This window comes from Sciurus vulgaris (genome assembly GCF_902686455.1).
Source record: "Sciurus vulgaris genome assembly, chromosome: 7".
Lineage (NCBI taxonomy): Eukaryota > Metazoa > Chordata > Mammalia > Rodentia > Sciuridae > Sciurus > Sciurus vulgaris.
Window position 1 is genome coordinate 135357382 of NC_136467.1, and position 13581 is coordinate 135370962.

General features: G+C 38.4%; 1 protein-coding gene across 3 annotated transcripts in view; it reads left to right on the forward strand.

Annotated features, from left to right (window-relative positions):
- Positions 1-11347, forward strand: part of RIPK1 (receptor interacting serine/threonine kinase 1) — a 32790-nt gene extending 21443 nt beyond the window's left edge. For all 3 annotated transcript variants that reach the window (XM_079147038.1, XM_079147039.1, XM_079147040.1), the window contains 4 exons: positions 4102-4192; positions 5047-5610; positions 9086-9238; positions 10697-11347. In XM_079147038.1, coding sequence (XP_079003164.1) covers positions 4102-4192; positions 5047-5610; positions 9086-9238; positions 10697-10983 — 1095 coding nt within the window. In that variant the 3' untranslated portion in view covers positions 10984-11347. The remainder of the gene's footprint in view (positions 1-4101; positions 4193-5046; positions 5611-9085; positions 9239-10696) is intronic.
- The last annotated feature ends 2234 nt before the right edge of the window (positions 11348-13581 follow it).

Sequence of the window (13581 nt, forward strand, 5' to 3'; positions counted from 1 at the left end):
GACCATTACCTCCCTGTTAGATTCTTTACCTGAGGAGGGCAAACCTTTAATATATATTATGATGTTAGGTGACACCCCTTCCCCCACTGTGAATGGAAGACTTTGAAAACATTTAAAGAGCTTGGCCTCTTAGATTATTTGTCTTAGAGCTTTGACCCTCTGCTATGAGGAAGGGACCTTTCTGTCCTTACAAGGGACATTTTTTGGGGGGACTTATTCTGCCTTTGTTATGCAATAGGCTCTCCAATACCCTTTCCCACAGGTCAGAAATATTTCCCAAGAAACAGAAAAATGGATCCTGGCTTGGGGATTGGGGAAGGCTAGGAGTCCTGGCTCATGAACTTGTTCCCTGACCAGGTTTTCCAAGGGGTATTTGAGGCCTATCATGGAATCTTTTCTTAAGGCAGATAGAAGGCACCGCAGAGGGAAGCACTGTGTAACTCTTCGTCTCCTAACTGCCTCACATCTCAATCTTTGACTTTGAAGTTCTACTGGAACCTTGCAAACCTGTACTCCTCATGCCACTCCAAGGAACTTGCTGGTTGTGTAGCCACTAACCTGGTTCTCTGCCAGTCTAACATGAGTCAGATCCCTTTCCGAGAATCTGGGCCTTACTGAGGTTCTGGGGAGAGCTGTTGAGACTCATCCCGTACTCCAGAAGGTGGACTGACTTCCTGGTGGATCTTAAAAGTACTTGGAGGAGCTCTGTTTAGCCAACCATGATGGATTTTGCCCCTGCTGGACACTGTAGCTCCTAGTGGAATCCAGGTGCAGCCTCCGATCTGGGAAAGTCACCCAACCTAGCAGGTGTCATGTGGTCAAGCGCAGGAACCCTGTAGCCTGTCTTGAAAGAAGGAGCAGCCCCTCACCCTTCTGGTTCTGGGTTTGGAAGTGGGAGCCGGTGAAGGAAAGCACTATTTGTGGTTTTGTAAAACCAGCTGCTACTTCCAAACCTATTGCCCACAGTGGTTTTCTTTCTAAGTTTGTTTCCTGGCCTCAGAACACCAGTGGAAGTTTTGGAACTAGCACTCTACCTTCGGGAGCCAGATTTTCAGGAGCCAGCAGACTTCTGGAATTGTTTTGGGAGGACAGGTGGGGTAGGTTATTGATGTCTCAGCATAATAGCTTATGTTTTATAAGTTGTGGCTGGGTATTAGTCTGGGGTGTTTTTTTTTTTTTTAATACTGTATTTTTATATGCATTTTGTAAAGTGATATTAACTGTTTCTGTACAAGAAAAAAACTCGGCAATTTTGTTGCAAAGGTCTGATTAAAGGCAAGTTTACCTAAAATTTTATATTCAATTGTGATTGCCTGATTTTAAGCTGTTGGCTTATGGGACATCTTCTAATAAAAGATTTCTCAAATCAAACATATAATATATATATATGTATTATATATTCATATATGTATTTATATGTAGATATTACATGTAGTATATATATGTATATTTACATATAGTATATTTGTATATATGTATATATTTTGAGAAGAAGTTGTTGCTTATTATCTTAAAATTTGGGTCAAGTACATAAATTTCTAGGGTAAAATATTTAAAAATGGACTCAAATGACTCATATAGAGATAGAAAACCTATGTTATTCCTACAATCACTAAAGGATATTGAATCAGTAGTGAAAATTTTTTCTATAGAGAATATCTCACTAATTGCTTTGTCAGTGCTTTCTATCAAATATTCAATAAAGAAATTATCTCAGTCATATACAGATTTTTCCAGGTAATAGAGAAGGGAAAACTCTTCCAAACTCTTCTTATATGCTAACATAATTTATTTTATGTTAGTATAAATGGTAGTATAATTTTGATTCCCAAACCTAACAGTATAAATGTAAAAATCTAAAATAAATTATCAACAATACGAATCTATCAGTAGACAAAAAACAAATTTGTTTATTCCAAGATACAATGTTAGTTTTAGGAAAGTCTGTCATAATTCATTACATTATCTTATTAAGGGAGAAAAAATAGCTTTTCAATAGATACAGAAGAAAATCAGTTGATAAAATATAATATTTATTCATGATTAAAAATACTAGCAACCTAGAAAAGAAGTCCTTATTTGTACATTTTTTTGTATTTTCTAAGAATATTATTACTTTCATAAGAAAAAATGTTTTTATTAGGGCAAAACACGCAACACGAAATGTACCATTTTAGCCTTTTTTAAGTGTACAATTTAGTGGCATTAAATATACTCACAGTGTTTGTGCAACCATTGCCACTGTCCATTTCTAGAACTTTCTATTATGCCAAACACAAACTCTATTTACTAAATAATAACTCCCCCTTTTCTGTTTCCCAGCCTCTGATAGTCTTTATTTTCTGCCTCTGAATTTATCTATTCTAAGATGTGTAGATGTGGAAATAAAGTCATACGATATTTTCCATTTGATTCTGAAATATTTCACTTAGCATAACATTTTTAAGGTTCATCTGTTTTCTACTATATATCAGAATTTTATTCCTTTTTTGACTGAATAATACTCCATCATTCACTACCCTCATTTTTCTTGGAATGGCTTGGGGTTTTTAGGCTTCCTGTTTCATCTCATGAGTGTGGTGCACTAGCTATGAAGTTGCCTTAACCCAGGCCATTAGAGGACCTAGGAACTGTGAGTTGCCTGGCCAAACTTAATACTTGAGTGTGCACATCTTGAGAAATAAATGACTTTTTGAAAAAAATTTCATCCTATGGAAACATATAACACATTTTTTTAATCCATTCATCTGTTATTGGATGTTTAGGTTATGTCCACTTTTTAGCTATTATAAATAATTCTGCTGTGAACATTGGTGTACAAGTGTCTGAGTTCCTGTTCTCCATTATTTGCCATAAGCTTGGCATTGATAGACAATATGGTAATTTTGTGTTTAACGTCGTAACAAACATCAATTTTCCATAGCAGCTGCACTATTTTAGATTCCATACCAGCAATGCAAGAACAAGGGTTCCAGCACTTGTTATTTTTTGTTTTATTTTAGCAATTCTAATAAATATAATGTGATATCTCATTGTGGTTTTTATTTACATTTTTCTAAGGATTATGAATGTTGAGCATTATTCATATGCTTATTAGTTATTTGTATATCTTCTTGGGGGTGTGTCTTCAAGTCCTTTGTCAAATTGTGTGTGTTCGTTGTTGAGTTGTAAAAGTTCTTTATATATTCTTGCTATTTATCTCTTATGAAACATATATGATTTGCAAATATTTTTCCCATCGTATGGGTTGTTCTTTCACTGTCTGGATATGATGATGCACAGGTTTTAATTTTGATGTAATCAAGTTTATCTATATTTTTGTTGCCTGTGTCATGTTCAAGAAATCATTGTCAAGAATAAGGTCATGAAGCTTTCTAGAAGGGTGGTGGTTGTTTTTTTTTGTTTGTTTGTTTTTCTTTTTTGGAGCTGGGCTCCAAGGCTTCATACATGTGAGGCAAGCACTTCACCACTGATCTTCCTCCCAGCCTGTTGTCATTTTTGATACTGGGGATTGAACACAGGACACTCTGCCACTGTGCTACATCCCCAGCCCTTTTTATATTTTTATTTTGAGACAAGGTCTCACTAAGTTGCTGAGGTTGGCTTCAAACTTGCAGTCCTCCTGCCTCAGCCTTCTGAGTTGCTGAGATTACAGGCTTTTGCCACCATGCCCAGCAATGTCATGAAACTTTCTATTTTTTTTTTCCTAAGAGTTTTAGTCCTTAAGTTTAGTCTGTAGTCCATTTTGAGTTAAAAACACATCAAAAATCAGTTGTACATATATGTGAGGGATTATTTCTGAACTCTTTATTCTCTTCCATTAGTCTATGTGTCTGTCTTTATGCCATCATCTGTTTTGATTATTATAGCTTTGTAATAAAATTTGAAATCAGGGAGTGGAAGACCTCCAACTTTGTTCTTTTGCAGGATCATTTTGGCTATTTGGAAAAAAAAATTTTTTTTCCTTCTTTTTAAACATTTACTACTTGTAAATGTAAAATCTGTGGGAGATTTTTGTCTTCTGAAGAGATCTGTTCTCATATTTTTCTGGTACTCTTTTCTGCTGTTTATTGAAATGTATATTTATCCTCTTAATTATAGAAAGAATATCCAGCCGAGAATGCAGTTTTGAAGAGATTGCAGTCTCTCCAACTTGATTGTGTGGCAGAACCTCCAAGCAGGTCAAATTCAGGTAATTTACCCTGTGGTGGAAATCTATTTATCCACTTATTTGTTTGCTCATTTATTCCTTCTTCTCTCTAAATTACTACTTAGAATCCCAGGAGACACAGAAGAAGCTATGAAATCGGATACATGCCTTAAAGAAATTTATATTATATTTGGAAGTCCAGTTACATATCTTTGGAATATTAAGTAACAGTATGCTCACCAAAATCAGAGAGTGTCCTGAACACAAGGAACCTGATACATCTGATACATCTGATAGAATGTGAGAGTTCAGAAGAAAGAAGGGAACATACGTGGAATTCCTGGAAGAGGTTGATCTGGAGCACAGTTGGATGCTTTTTTCATTATACTCAAAGGGAATCCACTTCCATCTGATGTGGGATAAATGACTTAATTATAAATGTCATCCATAAAAATCACAATAATTGTTCATGATTCCATAGGACTCCTATTAAAGAATGAAGGAATCCATGGGAAGTGTGTAGGACAGGGCTGTGGCTGTTCTTATTTCCACCCTAAATTGCTCCAAGGTGACCACCACCTTCTGTGCTCCAAGCAAAGTTTCTTAGAGAGTCTTAGTCATCCTTAGCTCTAAGGAAGACAGTCATCTCTGCAACTCAATTTTCTATTGGTTGTTTTAATTTCCTAATTTCCTTCATGTTCTCATGGCTGCTAATAAGAAACTCCTATTGATCATCTATAAAACTTGTAGAAAAGGGATCATCTACTAAATGCTTCTAACTTTTTCTTGTTTTCATTACGTTACTCTGAGGGACAGCTTCATGATGGTACTCAGGTTTTATTTTACTTACTTATTATTTCATGAAACCCACAGTGATCATTTCTTCTCCATTATAGAACAGCCTGGTTCACTGCACAGTTCCCAGGGACTCCAGATGGGCCCTGTGGAGGAGTCCTGGTTTTCTCCCTCCCTGGAGAATGCACAAGAAGAGAATGAGCCCTTCTTGCAGCATAAACTCCAGGAGGAAGCAAGCTATCATGCTTTTGGCAACCGCATGGACAAGCAGACAAAACAGCAGACCAGACAGAATGTGGCTTACAACAGAGAAGAGGAAAGGAAACGAAGGGTCTCTTATGATCCCTTTGCACATCAGAACCCTTATGAGAATGTTCAGAATACAAGTGGAAAAGGTCTTGCTTATCCCAGTGCAACCAGTCACAGTAGTGCAGTACACCAGCCGGCGGGGCTAACCAGCCAACCTCAGGGACCATATTGGAACACTGACTTATATAATCTACCTGGGTTTGGAATAAGACCACTGGATCCAGGAACAGCAGGTGCAAGAGTTTGGTATGGATTGAATTCCAGCCACATGTCTAATCTGTATAAAACTCCGGTGCCTGAGACCAATCTACCAGCAAGCACACCCACCATTCCGTTCTACTCTTTTCCATCAACAGGTAAACTGACCTTTAGGAATCACGATCATCTTTTTTTTTAAATGTTTTTGAAAATAAAGCAGCCATTACCTGGGTCGTAGATTGTAAGTTATTGATGGGGGACATTATTGATGGGGACAGAGGGCAAAAATTGTTCAGAGTCTTCAGTTGTCAGATGCAACTTGACACCGTGGAATGGTCTCCATCAGAATCCTTAGTCTGGGAGTATTTCAGTTTTGTCATAGGAGTCATCCCAGTGGCCCACAGATACTGGTTACAGGTCCTTGTAATTGGTAGGCATTTTCTACTCTTAACTTGAATCACCTAGTAGTTCCCCAGTCTCCCATAGTGGGAAGATTCTTGCTTGCTATTTTTTGAAGGTAAGAAATAAATCTTAGAAATTTTTATTTCTTACACCTTTTATGATGAGAACTTTTCTTTGAATTTCCATCTCTCTCTTAGGTGAAGTCAAAGCTGGTTGATAGTAGTTACAGATACTCTAGAATAGAAGTGATTTAATTTAATATTCAGTATCATTACCAAATAATACTTTCATTTCCATCTTAGCTACCTGAATTTCATCTATCAATGTTACCTATACTGTGTTCTAGGAAACCTGGAATTAGCTTAGATAGTGAAAGCTTTAAAAACCATAGAACTTTCTGCACTTGGCATGTATACTCAGTGGTAGAGTACTTGTCCAGCACACTTGAGTCCCAGATTCCATTATCTTTCAAAAGGGCATAGTCTCCAGAAACCTCCTATGGAAACATTCTGTATTTTTTTATGGGTTTTATTATAATATCTATGTAATGTAAAATATTGGATTAGATATGAAGTGGGGTCTATGTCATACCTAATTTTGAAATGTCCTTTTGTTCCCTTTGTGACTGAAACTAAAATGTCCCCATATCATCTGATTCACTTATGAGTTCATTCCATAAAAATTTCCAAAGCACTCTCCAATTTGTGCCAGCAGTTTTCCAGGGAATGAAAAGATGTAACAGTGAATAAACAAACAAGCCTGAGTCACTTCCCTCATGGAACTTCAATTCTTGTGGTTCAAAGGCAGAGCATAAAACATTATAATGCATCAGTGTTATTCATCGTACATGAATAACAAAAGCTCACTACTTTGGCACCCAAAACCTTTTTCTATTCTCACTCTTCTTCTGCTACTGGTTCTGCCAACCAAGAATATACAGGACTCTCACCCCTTAATTCCGAGATGCTCTCTGTTGGGAAAGGAGGATTTTAGTCTAGAAGCAATTTTCTGTCTAGTGGAATTTTCTGTTTCTGACCCTAAAGATGATCTTGCAAAGCACTAAGATTATAAGTGAACAAGTAGAATTTTCACTGCAAATTTAACTAATTCTTCCACTTGCTTTTGCTGTCATCAAGTAGACTTGACGCTGCACCAAATGTGAGTTTTCTAATTCACCCTGCTATACAAGGAGGGTGTGTCTGTACCTGTAAATATAGAAGAGAAATATTCCTTCATTTTGATGAACCAGAATCCTTCCTTTTATTCAGTGCACTACCTTAAGTGATGTTGGAAAGGGACAGCTCATGTGACTTAGTTAGGGACCTGAGATCTAGTCCTGTTGGTGGCATTCATTATCTCTGCATGACTGGGCAAATCATTTTGCCTCTCCAGTGTTCATTATCCTCATTTACAAATGAAAATGTGACATTAGAAGGTCTACATATTGCAAGTTCTCTTATGTTTCTAACATTGCATTAGTTTCTCCATTTTGCAACTTTTCTAGGTTTTCTAGTGACCAGATTTGAGCTGGAAGCCTGCAGAGAGCACTAATTCAAGAACAGGCTTCTGAGTGGAGAGGTGCAGCTTAAAATCCTGGCACTGAGTCAAGTGCTGTCTGACTTAATCTATTTAACAGCCTGTGGTTAACTGTTAACAGTGTATCAGCATAAACTAGGACAGTGGGCTGTGAGAATTAAATGGGAGAAGGCAATTTACTGCTATGCCTGATAATATACTGGGTGGCCAATAAGTGGTAGGTGCTGTAATCATCACTATTATTATTCTTAGTAAACATCACTTGCAAAAGACAAGGTCTTTAAAGCTGGAAGGCACTTTAGAGACTGTAGTCAGGGATTCTTTACAATGATTCCAGTTTCAGCAGTTTCATGGAACCACTCCAAATTATAGGCAGACACTATGTGTATGCGTTGTACATTTCTTACATCTTTCAGTAGAGATGGTGCCTCGTTCCTTTGGCTTTATCAGAGAAATTTAATGAAGTGAGTGTGGTGTCTACTCCATCTGGGCTGCCTAGTTGAGGGCCAGACGTGCCATCTGAGGTTCCTAGAGGTAAATTTAATATACCTTGTTACTTAAGAGCTGTCTTCTCTTCTTCCTCCTCTCTCCTGCAAAGATCTGCTAAATGTTCCGTAGTTACAGTACTAACATTTGATAGGTTCGACCCAGCATGAATTTGGGTTTGGATTTGTTGTCTATACTTAACAGGTATTTGCGTAGTGGGATCCTTCTAGAAGTGTGTTTGAGCCTTGGGTTCTTCATTTACCCTATTTTCTGACTTGGTAGCAGCTCCATTGGTAGAACACCCATAACATAAAATTGATCATCTCACCCATTTTTAGGTGTAGAGTTCAGAGGCATTAAGAACATTCACATCGCTGCACAGCCATCACCACCACCCATCTCCAGATGTCTTCATCCTCCCAAACTGAAACTTCCCTGTCCTTCTCTCGCCACCATACTACTTTCTGTCTATGAATATGACTATTCTGGGTACCTCTTATAAGAGGAATCATACAGCTTTGTCCTCTTGTAACTAGTTTACTTGACTTCGCAAATGTCCTCAAAATTCATACATATTGTAGCATGTATCTGAATTTCCTTTTTATGCCAGTTGCAGTGATATATTGCCTGTAATTCCAGCATTCAGGAATTGGAGACTAGCTTGGGCAACAAAGAGATCCTCCATCTCAAAAAAAAAATGGAAAAAAATCCCTTCTGTTTAAGGCTAAATATGATTCATTGGGTATATAGACCACATTTTGTTTATAGGCACTTGGTTTGCTTTACTTTTTAGCTATTGTGAATAATACTGCTATGAACATGGGAGTAAAAATATTTCTGCTTTCAATTCTTTTAGGGTATATAAATGGAATTACTGCATCATATGGCGATTCTATTTTTAGTTTTTTTGAGGAAACTCCATACTGGTTTTCACTATAGTTGCACCATTGTATATTCCCACCAGCAGTGTACAGGGGTTTCATTTTATCCACATTTACACCAACACTGTTTGTTCGTTTGATGGTTTTAGAGTATCCTAACAGGTATGAAGTAGAGAAGCCACATTTTCAAGACAAAGATAATAGGGGATGTTATAGGATAATTAGTGTAATTAAAACATTTGGAGTAAACCCTGCTTCTTTACCATGCCATGTTTTTTCATTTGCTTTCAATCTTGATGCACTTATTTGTGTGTTTCTTTCTCTTCAGATGAGTCCCCCAAATGTTGCATATATAATAGTACTGGCATTCAGATTGGAGCCTACAATTATATGGAGATCGGTGCAGTGGATTCGCAACTACCAGAAAACACATGTGCAAATGTGAAAGAAGAGCCACCTTCCAAGTACCAACATATCTTTGGTAAGATGCTCTTTAAAGACCTAGTGCTGAGCTGGGGATGTAGCTCAGTGATAGGGTACTTGCATAGCGTATGCAAAGCCCTGGGTTCAACACCACAAAACTAAAAACTGACAATATCTAGCAACTTGACTTTTTGCTTGTTGAGAGGAATATAATGGAATCTTAAAATTTCTCTAATGATTCTCCCTGAAAGTTATTTGATATCCCCTTCTTTATGATAAATTATAAAGAAATTATACAACATTTCCATATAATTTGTTTTTCATATAGGGATAATCACAGTATCTAAATCATGACTTTATTGTGAAAATTAAGTGAGTTAATATGTGTAAAGAGCTTGAAACACTGCCTGGCACATAGGAAGATCTATAAAATCATTAAACTTTGGTCATCATCAGTATTACTATTTAGACCTGGGAGAAATAGTTCTGTCAGGTCCCCATCAAGGGGGATTCTGGAAAAAATGGAATAGTCATGCCCTCACCAGCACCTTTATAATGAAAACAAGAGGGCTGTCTCTTATAGGGCTCCACTCTGCAGGCCTGTAACATTAATCGTAAGGCACAGGCTAGGAAAAGTGGTCAAGAGTTCAAACATTGTAAGAATCCAGCTTTCTGATTAGCCGTGGGGTTGCCAAAGTTTTTCTATAAAGGGCTAGATAGTAAATATGTTAGTGTCTATTGCACCTGAGGTCTCTCCTAGAACTACCCAACTCCCTCATGGTAGTATAAAAACAACCTCAGATGATATGTACATGGATGATTGTGACTGTATTCCAGTAAACCTTTATTTACAGAATCTAGCAGGGGGCCAGATTTGGTCCACAGACCATAGTTTGCCAGCCCCTAAGTCTGATCAGTCTAAAGAATAGCCTTTAAAATACCTATGGATGTTCTCAACTTTTAAGGAACCAAAGTATCTTTGAGAATCTGATGAAATTCAGGGCTCCTCTCCTAAATATTCTGACAAAGTTTGGCAGATATCTTGGGAGGTTCTTGGACGGCTGATAACTAGTGGTGGCAACAGAAACTACATTGTCATGGGCTGAGGAAAGAATAAGAGATGAGTGGGAAAAAAATAGATATCCTTTTCTTTATATTTAGCATTCTGAGATAGGGTAAGGATCAAGGACTATGGTTGGTTTTTGATGGTGGTTTTATATTTTTGTTTCCTTTATTAATTATTTTTCTGAAGAGCTGAAAGGATAGAACTAGTGGAAAGAGATGGCATGGCCCTATGGGCTGTGGTTCAGGTGTATTTGCCAGTAGGAAGGGTCACACATAGACCCCAGGCCAGCGGGCATGTTGAATTCATACGATGAGTCAGTAACTAGATTAAGAAGCCAACTTCTTCTGCCTGCTGGTATTCTTCACTTTACTTGGGCTTTTCTGCAATCCAGGAAGCGAGATTGTTCAAATGGGTTATAGCCTGACACCTTCTTTCTTTTCCATTTGGTAGATAATACCTCTAGTCTGACTGCTAAACACTTGAACCCAGTCAGGGAAAACCTGGGAAGGCACTGGAAAGACTGTGCCCGTAAACTGGACTTCACTGAGTCTCAGATCGATGAAATTGACCACGACTATGAGCGCGATGGGCTGAAAGAAAAAGTTTACCAGATGCTCCAGAAGTGGCTGATGAGGGAAGGCAATAAGGGGGCCACAGTGGGAAAGCTGGCCCGGGCACTCCACCACTGTCACAGAATAGACCTCGTGAACTCCTTGATACATGTCAGCCAGAACTAACCCTGGAGGGGCTTTGGCAACATGAAGCAAACTCCCCACTTAGTGAATAACCCGCTGCTGGGTGTGCTGCCCCAGAGCATTCAGAATTCTGTCCTCACAGATACACGTCATTGACTGCATTTCAGAGCTGGAGAATGGCAAGAGAAATCTGCAGCCAGCATCCCACTCTCAGGAAGGTGTGTAAGCAGGAAGCCTTCTTAATAGCCATGGACCAATTAAAAAGAGAGAAAGCCTAGTTGGGTGTAAAAGGGAAAAAAGAGATATTTGAGGAAGATCATTTTCTTTCAGCCCATGTCATAACTTTAAATTATGCTGTTCATTGAATTTCCTGAGGTTTTGGAGAAGTGAGGAAAAAAATTCCAGACTTTGTGCTCTCATCTCCACAAAGGCTCCTCTTATAACCAACATGCAGTAAAATCCTAATTTCTGTTGAAATAGAGGGTTTTTTTTTTTTGTATGACAACCACAGTTTGCACCCAAATTATAGGATGTTAACTTCAGTAACAAATACTATCTGTCACTACAGACTCTATGAAATTGCGTATAATCCCATTCCATTATTCTAAAGTATAAATTCACTGAAGGGAAAGAGTGCTAAAGAGGAGAAAAAAATGCAGGGGGAAAAATCATTAGATTTTCCTGGCAGTTATTTCAAGAAGCTATTATGAATTCTGACTACCACAAACATCTCGTGCTTTCCTAACATTCTAGTACTTTATGCGGTTTCCCAGCCTGTGTGCCCTGGAGAGGGAAAGTTACTTAGGAAATATTGATCTCTTCACCCCTGGGTATGATCAAAGCCTCAGGGCTGATCACCCTTGAGCTGTTACCTCGGTTTACCCCAGCATACTATAGAGATATGTTTATCTTTTTCTTTGTGCTGTGAAGCTAAAAAAGGCAAGTTTGAGAGCCTGATCATAATGTCACTCAGCCTTTCAAAGCCCTTATGAAACCCAGGAGCAAATGAAAGAACAGAAAATTGAAGCCACCCAGGTCATTGGGCATCACTGCTGGCACTTTGGTAAACAGAGATATGCCATTATGTTCAGCTCTCCCAAGATAGAGGGAGAGAAGGGCGCAATGAGGGTCAGTCTGGCTGTCAGGAGAGATTCTGGTGTCTTGGGTCGATAATAGTATTGTTGGTTTTGATCCTGAATCTCCTCCAGCCTCTGCAGACATACACACACCCCTGAAGTGAGGATGCAAAGCAGGGTTTCTCCGCTTGGCTCTACTGGCATTGAGAGTCACGTAGTTTCTTTTGTTGTGGGGGAAACTGTCCGGTGCCTCTCTCCCCTGGATGTCAATGGCATTACTTCCTCCCTCATCTTGCCCCCAGTTGTGACAATGTCTCTAGAATTTCCAAGTGTTCGCTGGAAGGGCAAAATTGCCCTGGTTGAGAAAAGCACTGCTGTAAAATAATAAGTCTCAGTTCTGTCCACACTTGTTGAGGTTCACGACTTAGCTGCCACAGCATTAAATCATGCTTACGGAAAATAAAATTGGAGGCGGGGAAGGTCCAGGCTTTGCTAAAGGAGCACGTATGATTTCTAAATAGTTTCCTTTTACCTCCATTCTAATGGTGTTCTAATCCTCTTAAATTGAAAACAGGTCGAATGACCAATGTTAAGAGACAAAAATGGAAGGTATTTTAATGGATTTTTTAAAATAAAATGTTATTCATCAAATACAGGCCATTGAAATGATGTGTGTTTTTGTATAAATGGGACTATTTGGGATTGTCTGCTGTACCTGCTCAGGTTGGCACTTCCTGTGTGTAGTCCCCTTTTACCCTACTGCGCTGGCAGAGAGAGCGAGCTGATGGTAAAGAGGAGCTCCAAGACAGCCCACGCTTCCATCCCCCCAGGTGACAGGCCTGTAACCCTGCTGTCCTTCCATGTGACTCAGAGGCCTTTCCTCCACCTCCCTCCCCACTCTCTAATCACCATCCTAAAAAAGTCAAATTTGCCTCTGAAGAGGTTCAATACAAAGCCCAAGCTCCACTATTATGCTTGGGCAGAAACCAAATAAGCAGAATGACCCAGACTGAAAAATGAGAAAGAAGGCTATCCATACTTGGTTCCCATTTGGTTTTCCATTTGTTGCTATGGTTGTAATCTTTGCCTTTAGTCTACTCTCTGAGGTTAGGGCTTCAGGAATAAGAAAAGGAGTTCTTGCTCATAATACGTTTTAAACAATATTTTGATATACATTTTAATGTGTTATTTTTCTAATTATAATACTAGTGCAAATAAAAATAAAGATTCAAGATTTTAGAAGCAACAGATTACAAAGAAATTAAAGGACTAACACTATTATAACAAGATATAGTAATTCCAAGTATAGTTTTATGGAATTAAGCAGATCTAAATTCTCCACTGCTACTCTTTAGCTGTGTGGCCTAAGGCTTGCTTCCTAACCTCTTTGCCTCAGTTTCCTCATCTATAAATAATACATAAGACTGAAGGTTAAAATAAGGTGGTGCATCATAAGGGGCCTGGCACTTATTTAAGTTTCACAACAGTACACATAAAGGACCCGTTCTCAAGAATGTACTTTAAAAATTCTGACATTAGGAAACTAAAGACTTGATGCCACCAT